The sequence below is a fragment of the Brachyhypopomus gauderio genome, chromosome 1 (genome assembly GCF_052324685.1).
Source record: "Brachyhypopomus gauderio isolate BG-103 chromosome 1, BGAUD_0.2, whole genome shotgun sequence".
NCBI classification, from domain to species: domain Eukaryota; kingdom Metazoa; phylum Chordata; class Actinopteri; order Gymnotiformes; family Hypopomidae; genus Brachyhypopomus; species Brachyhypopomus gauderio.
The window spans coordinates 25,623,932-25,633,807 of NC_135211.1; the positions used below are offsets into that span (position 1 = coordinate 25,623,932).

The 9,876-nt window shown below is 42.2% G+C and overlaps 1 protein-coding gene across 1 annotated transcript; it reads left to right on the plus strand.

Annotated features, from left to right (window-relative positions):
• The first annotated feature begins 38 nt into the window (after window positions 1-38).
• alas1 (aminolevulinate, delta-, synthase 1) lies at window positions 39-7,215 on the plus strand. Its single transcript, XM_077005382.1, has 11 exons — window positions 39-206; window positions 3,487-3,698; window positions 3,956-4,132; window positions 4,222-4,347; window positions 4,469-4,691; window positions 4,794-4,978; window positions 5,087-5,266; window positions 5,376-5,540; window positions 6,112-6,380; window positions 6,606-6,768; window positions 6,959-7,215. Exons 2-11 carry the CDS (start codon window positions 3,503-3,505, stop codon window positions 7,117-7,119), a joined length of 1,845 nt encoding a protein of 614 aa, XP_076861497.1. The 5' UTR covers window positions 39-206; window positions 3,487-3,502; the 3' UTR covers window positions 7,120-7,215.
• Window positions 7,216-9,876: the final 2,661 nt, after the last annotated feature.

Sequence of the window (9,876 nt, forward strand, 5' to 3'; positions counted from 1 at the left end):
ACACGGCGGCGCTTCATAAAACCCCCCGCGATGGGCTTCGTCCTCTCGTTCGTCCTCAGTGCAGGATAACGAAGGAGCTGTTAAACTGTCATCTGCCGCCGTAACTCTACTAATACTCCCAACAACTTGACGATAATATCGCTTGAAGCAAACCTCAAACGGTGTTTACATACACTACGCAGAAGAAAGATTCGGGGAAGTTCAAAGTAAGTAATTTATGTATTATTGGCAACGCAGTGACCTGGCGGAGTGTATTGACAGTGCTAAATCGGCTAACATTAGCTAGCTTAGATAACGATCTGCCGTTACCTGATATTAATTTATGACGGTACGTTGCAGCTACGTGGGTCAATATTTGATTTTACACTCTTATTGGGTGGCTGGTTTACTGGTTTCTAGCTGCTTTCGTAGCCACCTTTACTAAATCAGTTACGCCTAGCTAGTTGGCCTCTACTTTTTTCTGGGCATAAGTCCCAAGGCCAAATCTGTGTAGGGTTAAGGTTCAGGTTTGAGTTGGGGTTGGGGTTAGGGTTTAAGATTAGAGTTGAGGTTGAGGTTTAGGGTTAGGGCTAGTTAACTCTACCTAGCTAGCCAAGTTATGCTGTACGTTTACCGTGATGAGAGCGGGTCGCTCATATGTGTCTGCATTAGTAGCTATGAAGCTGTTCGTTAGGATTTAAAAACGAGTAAAAATTAAACGCTGTTAAACGCTTCGTATTTTCTAAATGCGTTGAGAGTACCGAACTAGGTAGGGATTTAAAATGTAGTTAAAGAGCACCGACTGTGATTCCGATTCCCACCGAGTCCTCTGGTTTGTTTGAAACCCCAATTCGGTTTTTAGTTTGAACGCTTTTCATCTTTCATGAACGTGAACACGTACGTATCTAAGTGCGGTTTTCATATGTTAGGACCATGGTTCAGTAAAAATGTTCGAAGCGAATACATCTACCACATACTCAGAAATCAGACTGTTATGATTGCTGGATGATATTTACTGTCCGAAATAACAGACGTTTACGTAAAAAGGATAAGCAGGTTTATTCATTAGGAGTAAATGGCTCATTTTTAGTATAATCTCCTGTCTGTTATCACTGATCAGGCTAGTAGGCTTAATTTGCACAAATTCCGGGAATGTAGTTTCCTTATTGCTCAGCAGTGGATGACCTGTTGAATTTATGTAGACAGAAAAGGGTCAAATACTTTAAAGAGAAGGTTTTTTTTTCCTTAAATATTTAACTACTTAATTCTACACATGTTTTTTCTAAGTACTCGGCTGCCAGTGTCCGCTTGAACGTTTTGCAATGATAACAGTACTGTCTGTTCTGTAAAAGCAAGATAAAATACTTGTGCGGGTCAAGATAACGCTGCTGGAGCCGATCCTGGTGAAGCGAGGCCATAACCTAACAGGAACAACACCCATATTTCTTGCTTCAGACCAAATCTAAAGTTTTCCACATGCTCACTGTTAACTTGCTCTAGGATCGCCGTATGCTCATTTGTGTTGGTATACTAAGATTTGCTACATGGCTTAAATATTTATAACGGTGCAGGTATGCTGTTACACCGTTATAGCCTAAATGATGCCAGCTGTATAATTAAGGGCCGTTGTCATGCATTCTCTGGGGGAAAACGCAACGAATTCATCCATGTCCTAGTTTCATGTTCCAGTCAGTTCATTCAACCAATGTTATTATTAAGGCTGTTCATATAAATAGGCCTATGTCTAATCATCTTAATTGATTAATTGGATATCATTGCCTTAGACACTGGTAATTCATAGCATGTTTTTGATTAGTTATACTTATACATTTATAAATGAGATTTGTCTTCTGGTTTAACCCTGCTTATAAATGCTTCTTTGTTTAGCCACACCCATGTGGAATTCACATGGTATTCATTTTGTACAAGTTACAACAGGGCCACATGACCTACAGCCATCCTGTGTCTTCGTGTTCTCCTTTTAACCTACTAAATCTTAATTAAAATAGTATAATATAAAACACAATTTACTTACAGTAGCACAAAGAGAAAGTGGAAAGTTGAGGTAGACTCATGTTGTTTATTTATTTATGACCTGTTGTATAATTATATACACAAAAAAGTGAATAAGTCAATAAGAAAATGTGTGTTCAGAAAGGCCCCCTAAAACATTCAATAAAAATTTCTGAATATGTTTGAGCAGTTTCTATATAAAACATCCACAGTATGTGTCAGTAGAGTTGAACCGTGGACACTCATTTGGGGCTCGGCTTAAGTACAGGTAAGAGTCTAGATACAGGCTAGAGAACCTGCCTAAAGCCCCCCACACACACACGTAAATCCCAGTGAAAACTGTCTAAAGCCAGAATAACCAAACACACAACACTGTAATCCAAGTGAAAATTACTAAGTATCATCTGAACAATTGTGCAATAAATATTTCCCCTGTTTTGTAAAAAAACTACAGTGAGGCTATGAGTGCTGATGTGCTTATTTCACTTTGTCTTTTGACCAAAGCTGTATTTCTGCAGTAGTTTGATGTGTGGTACACATGGGTGCACAACCTGTTTTACACCTAACACTGCAATATGATCCAGTGCTAATGTCATCAGATATTAATCAGTATTTTTCATTCCCTGTTCCTGTACGTGCAGATTCTCTGATAGGTCGCTTCTGGTGTGCAAGTTTCTTTCCTTTCTCTGTGGAAACAAATGGCTGCTTTGTTCCTGTGTTTATCACAAACATCAAAACCCATGTTTGATTGGATTTTCTTGATGTGGCCCACATTTCTTCCATTCCAGTACCGCTGTGGGTGGGACATGGACTACAGAAGTGTGTGTTTGTGTGCATGTGCTGTACTCCATTCATTATCCTCATTTCAAGTAATCCCATAATATAACAATATTGGAATATTGGGACAAGCTACAGATTTGTTTAATAGATCTGCACAAAAAGCTTATAACAGTGAGTTCAAGTGCAGATTCTAGTAACCGGGAAAATGCTGAATATCGTCTGGTTGTTGGGCTGATAATTGGTCAACACCCAGTATAAAGTCAGCCTTAAGTATGTCTTACCCAGAGCCAAACTTTGAAACTTATGGGAAACCTAGAACGGGAGAGAACTGGTTGTCTTAACTCCTGCATGGGTTAAAACATCCCGTGATGTTCCCGTTTGGCAGAATGGAAGCGTTTTTTCAGCTTAAATCAGGGGTGCTCATTACGTCGGTCGATCGCGAAGGAAGTGTCGGTCGATCGCGAAGGAATGTGCGTAGATCGCGTCACATAAAATAGTAGTAGATGAATCGCACATCTGCACTGACGGTTGTATTTTGATTGACATTCACGGTAGCCAATCTGCAATCCACTCAACAAATTACGTTCGCCGCCACCCCGGTAGATCTTTCTGACTTGGTCATCTTATAAGTAGCTCACAAGCTGAAAACTGTGGGCACCCCTGGCTTAAAGTCTCTAGTCTATGCTGACTTATCCCATCTTGTCTTTCACTCAGGTTTGTACAATCAGCCATGGATGCAATCATTCGCTGTCCCTTCCTGTCCCGTGTCCCCCAAACGTTCCTGCAGAAGGCAGGAAAGTCCTTGGTGAGCTACGCAGTAAGATGTCCCGTCATGATGGACCTGGCGTCAAGGCCCTTGGTCCGGGCATTCTGCTCCTCTTCGCCAACCTTACAGAAGACTGACGACATAATTGGCACCAATGATGGCAAGTTCATTCATCATTTTTACAATTTGGTTACAATTAGGTTTTAAAATTAATTAAGCACCAGGCCACATAAGACTGCAGTGCACATGGACAGAGATTCAACATGTTATGCTTTAGTTTTACTTGAGTGAAACTTTTTTTGGTTTTTGTTTTTCATTGCTAATTCTATATGCTCTAATTTGTTTATAGGACAAATCTAAATATAAAAGGCATTTGAATCCAAAAATTCTCAGTACTGTATTGTGTCCTCTATTTAGAACCAAAGGATTTGCCCAAAATGCCGGCCGGCCACCCCAAGGTTCCACCAGGCCAGGCCTCGGCCTCCAAATGCCCCTTCCTGGCTGGGGAGATGGGTCAGAAGAACAGTGGTGTGGTGAGGCAGGCCAGCCTGGAGCTTCAGGAGGACGTGTCTGAGATCCGCACCCTGCGCAAGGGTCTGTGGAACAAAAGCTCACTTTTTTGGCTCTGTAGATTTATTTTTTTTAATAGAGGTCTTGTTTAACTTTTTTAAATTTTTTTATAGATGTGCATGCACCTGAGCTTCATCCTGTGGTGAAAACCACAGACACCGCCGGCACCCTGATGAACAAGCTGATAAAGCAGCGCCCCACCATGGTCTCGCACTTGCTGCAGGAGAATATGCCAAAAAGCAAGTCCCCATTCATTCTTGAATCATGAGAATTGGGGTCTCTGTGTTAAGGGACAGGTAATGAAACAGTTAATCACTTCCTTTTTCAAATAATTTAAGGGTACCCTGCCATGTCTTTCAGCTGTCTCCAACTTCTGTTATGATGACTTCTTTGAGAAGAAAATCGAGGAGAAGAAAAATGACCACACGTACCGCGTGTTTAAGACCGTGAACCGTCGAGCTACCGAGTTCCCAATGGCAGATGATTATTCGGAGTCTCTGAGTCACAAGCGAGATGTTTCAGTGTGGTGTAGTAACGATTATCTCGGCATGAGTCGGCACCCAAGGGTGGTACAGTCTGTGATGTAAGCGCTCCTGACGTATCTTGGAGAGAAACATTAATGGCTGTCTTTGTAAAGAACTGGGTAACCATTGATCTTGAAAATGAAAGCAGTCTGTTTTTGTAGGGACACTTTACGAAGGCACGGCTCTGGTGCAGGAGGCACCCGGAACATATCGGGCACCAGCAAGTTCCACGTGGACCTGGAACACGAGCTGGCAGACCTGCACGGGAAGGATGCCGCCCTGCTCTTCACGTCATGCTTTGTGGCTAATGATTCAACTCTCTTTACTCTGGCCAAGATGCTGCCAGGTGATTGTCTCCATTTTGCATAAATGTATTTCTGGAAACTTTGTGTACTTTACTACAATTTGTAATTGTAATCTCTCTCCCTCCCTCTCCCTCTCTCCCTTCCCATAGGGTGTGAGATTTACTCTGATGCTGGCAATCATGCCTCCATGATCCAGGGTATTCGGAACAGTGGTGCCAAGAAGTTCATTTTCCGACACAATGATGTTAACCACTTGCGTAAACTGCTGGAAAAGTCTGATTCTTCCACTCCAAAGATTGTGGCCTTTGAGACTGTGCATTCAATGGATGGTAAGAACTGCATTCCAGTGGGTGAACACTGGTTTGTTGTAGCATCATGGGGTGGTTGGGATGTTTGATGACTTTGGGTAAGTGAACCTGTCTGGTGGTTCTCTCCTAGGTGCCGTGTGTCCACTTGAGGAAATGTGTGATGTCGCCCATGAGTTTGGAGCCATCACGTTTGTGGATGAAGTTCACGCTGTTGGTTTATATGGGTCCAGAGGAGGTGGAATAGGAGACCGAGATGGCATCATGCACAAGATGGACATCATCTCTGGGACCCTGGGTAAGCTTCTGAATACCCTGGGAGCTTGCATGCCTGGTTTTGTGTGTGTTTTTGGTGGGTACGTGGGAGAAGTAGGGCATGTTCAGCTCAGCTGTGTGCTTCTTTGTGTTCCTGAAAAGAACAAGTCTGTGCATGTGACAGGAGGCGTCTGGTTTTGTCATTTAATACCCCTGAGACACTTGAGGAACATGAGCTGCTCACCTGTTGCCTAGAAACACGCATTTTGTTCTCATCATGTTTCCCCCAGAGGCTCTTGAAAGATCCTCAGTTATGCCACACCCTCCCTCCCACTGGCCCGGGAGGAAAGACCAAACGCTTTCATGTGTGCTGAATAGACCTCGCAATCCAGACATCTTGGCTCCAGTCAGACATTTTATAAAGGGCTTCTGTCCGACAAAGAGCAGTCTCTCGTTTCCAGCACTGTTCTGTATATCCGGATGACCCTTCACTTTGTTCACTGACCGGACTGCAAAACCAGATTTACACATTTCACATAACGTACGCAGGCCACTTTTTACATCTCATTTACAGTCCTTTAAGAGTTGTTCACCTCTGACTTTTCCGCTTGAAGGCAAGGCTTTTGGCTGCGTGGGCGGCTACATCGCCAGCACCAGTGCGCTGGTGGATACGGTGCGCTCCTACGCCGCTGGCTTCATCTTCACCACGTCTCTGCCCCCCATGTTGCTGGCCGGTGCCCGTGAGTCCATCCAAGTCCTGAAGAGCGAGGAGGGCAGAGTTCTGCGGCGCAAACACCAGCGCAACGTGAAGCTCCTGCGCCAGATGCTGATGGACGCCGGCCTGCCTGTGGTGCACTGCCCCAGCCACATCATCCCCATCAGGGTCAGCACCCTTCTGCTCCTGGTGGACATTGTGACCGTTGTTTTAACTGAACAGATATTGGCCAGCAGCCCTGTCATATTGTTCAGCTATTTCTACAAAGGAACTGTTTAGTATGTCCACAGAACTATTGAACAGATTGGGTTTGGTCAGATATTAACGTTTGAGCAGGAACTCATGGAACAGTCTGTTATATATTTATTTATTTTTATTTTTTGGTTCAAATAGGTGGCAGACGCTGAAAAGAACACAGAGGTCTGTGACATCATGATGAACCGGTACAACATCTACGTTCAGGCCATCAATTACCCCACCGTGGCGCGGGGCGAGGAGCTGCTCCGAATTGCCCCGACTCCACATCACACCCCGCAGATGATGAAATATTTTGTGGGTAAGACAACTTGGCACTAATGTCTGAATGTTTACATCCAGACCTCAGCCCAACACATGGAGTCAGGGGAAATGAAGCCAGTCTTAAAACTGAACAACCCGGCTCATGAACGCCTGGGCATTGCAAATTGAAGTAACCATGCACAAGCACATACAGAAGTTTCATACTTTTCCATTTTGTTTGTGTCCAGAGAAGCTCCTGAAGACATGGAAGGAGGCGGGTTTGAGGGTGAAGTCCCGCTCCTCGGCTGAGTGCAGTCTGTGCCAGCAGCCGCTGCATTTTGAGGTGATGAGTGAGCGCGAGAGGGCCTACTTCACCGGCCTGAGCAGCCTGGTGTCCGCCTGCGCCTGACCCTGCCAGACTCCGCCTGTCAGCCCAGCAAACCTGTGACTTACCGTGGTCTTTTTAGAAATGCGAGAGATAAATAAAGATTCCATATGTACGTCAGATGGTGTGTGGAATAAAATTTTGTGTGTGCGGTTATTATACTTTTTTTTTTTTTTTTTTTTTTTTTTTTCCTTTCATTATTTAGGGGAACCTTGGTTGAATATCTTTCCATTAATAAGACAATCATAGTATTTGCAGCCATTGTATAACTAATATAAATATTAATACAATTATTAAGATATTAACATTTATTGAATAAAACATTCATAGTTTAAAGTTTTTTTCAGGCGCGATAGAAAAACCTACATCATCTGCTACTGATACATGTTCTCCTGCAGTCCTGGTGAAGACTGTCTTAGGTGTAAGGAAGTGTCTCGTTTTCAGGATGATTTCCAGGAGTCTGGATGATTAGACAAAATGAAAATAACCCTCATGACTCTGCAGACACAGTACATCTTCAGATAGTAAAGATGTGCATCAAGACTGTTGTCTCATGATGGTGTGGCTGTGAAATCTACAGTGGTTCATGCCTTCATCTCGTCTCGTTTAGATTACTGCAATGCACTTTTTCTTGGCCTCCCTAAGAAATCCATACAGTCTCACCAATATGTTCAGAATTATAACCCTAACCCAGCTGCTCAAATTCTTACACACACTAAAAAATCAGCTTGTATCACACCTATTCTTCATCAGCTTGTCTAGCTACCCATTCCTCTGCGTATACAGTTGAAAATCCTGCACCTAACATAAATCCCTTAATGGTCTTGCTCCGGACTATTTAGCACAACTTCTACACCCTTATATCCCAAACCGAACATTTAGGTCCTCAAACACAGGTCTTCTGGTGGTTCTGAAATGCAAGCTTGTCATCGCTGGACGGTCATTCTGTGTAATGGCCCCAAAACTGGAATGCTCTCCCGCAACATCTTCACCTCTGTTCATCCTTTTCCTCCTTCAAAGCTCAGCTTAAAATTCACCTTTTCTCTCAGTATTTTCTCCCTTACATCTAGTCATAATGGGTTTTTTTTACATAGGATTTTTGTAGTGTCCATGGGTAATAGAAAGGTGGTATAAAAGGTTAACTTATTATGTACACAGCAAATTCAGAAGTGTTAAATTTCCAGTGTTGTTGTTGCCTGTTAAAAATACAGTGTTAATTCAACACTTGTTTACTCTAGATCAACGATATAAGTGTTTTTTCCCAAAAGAGTTGGTGTTATTCCGGGGAGTTAAATTTGTGAAACTCTGTATGGTGTTGAGTTTAAAATCAACACCTGACAGAGTTTCTCCCAGAATTCCTACGTATACTACGTAGCACACGCCCACCAAATTTTTTTATGTTTTAAAGCGTTTTAAAGCATATAAAAACTTCAAGTTTTAACACTATAGTTTTTTTTCACATCAGAATATTTTGACGGCACCCCTGAGGAAGACAGACGGCACCCTGGTTGAGAAATGCTGGTCTACAGCACAAGCAGTTTCATGGAGTCTGGAGCTTCTGTTGTAGCTATTGCAAAGCCAGTGCTGTTTTAGGTGGTGTGCTTGTTTGATATACAGGTGAATTCAAACTGCAACTTGTGTGGTTTTCTTTCAAGTGTTCTTGTTCCTGGAAGTGAATTTGGGGATTATTGACTACTAGAAGTATTTAAAATTTCAGTTTTCTATGTTGAGCTATATTTAACACTTTCCATCGAGTTATTATATTTTGAACCTTAATCGTTGTTGAATTAACACCGTAGATGGTGTTAACATTTGACACTACACTCTAGTGTTAGATAAATTCAACACTGATCTGTGTTAAATTTCAACTATTGAGAGTGTTGTTTTAACACTATCACAGTTAACACTTTCAAAAGTGTTATTTTAACTCAATCCCGTGTGGACCAATATAGACACTTTGAAAGTGTTGAATTTAACACCATAGGAGTTAATTTGCTGTGTAGTGTACAGTGTTACAATGCTCAAATTCCCCACTAAAATTCAGACAGGGTTCTGTAGAACATGCAATAGGTGGTTTTTTGCTTTGCTTAAGCAGATTTCTGGGCTTTCCCATGATGCAATACGTTATGGAGTAAAGTTTTTGCTTTAGTCTGAGAATATTACTGCTGGAGACCAAAATATAAGCCTACAGTTAACATATTTTTACATGTGAACATGAGTTCAGCAACATAGTAGATTAACTAAGAGTTCTGTGTTTAGATCACCATAGTTCTTCAAATAAGGACATAATGTTAAATGGTTTGTTGTTTTAAGCTGTTTCACTCTGATGCAGCTGGATGTCCACATTCAAATTATTAAGGAACATGAAGTGACTTGAACATGAAGGAGTGTCACTAATTTCATTCTGTGTTGGTAGCAGAAGGGCACACTGCCAGTGCCTTCGACATGTTTGTGAGGGATTCAATGAAGAAGAATGAACATGTCAAAAGTTTAGAAGAGTGTGTGTCTCAGAGAAAACATTCATTTATTGGACAACAAGTTCTTATACGGTTCAGTAAATGGAGGGAACAACATGTTCAAACACAAGATGTTATGAAGACATTAAAACATTCAGCTTCCTAAGGAGCACATGTACTATCTTGCCCTGCTGTAATATCATATAATAATCTCTCAACATTGTTGTGTGATCAGACAAGAGGGCCAGTTTAGATTTGCTGTGCATATACTGTCCCAGGTGAAATCTCACACTCAGGCCTACCTGTGAACAATGACTCACACCAG

Coding starts and splice junctions, on each gene's coding strand:
- alas1 (XM_077005382.1), top strand. CDS start 3,503: ATGGATGCAATCATTCGCTGTCCCTTCCTGTCCCGTGTCCCCCAAACG. Junction 3,699..3,955: donor CATAATTGGCACCAATGATG/GCAAGTTCATTC, acceptor TCCTCTATTTAG/AACCAAAGGATTTGCCCAAA. Junction 4,133..4,221: donor GATCCGCACCCTGCGCAAGG/GTCTGTGGAACA, acceptor ATTTTTTTATAG/ATGTGCATGCACCTGAGCTT.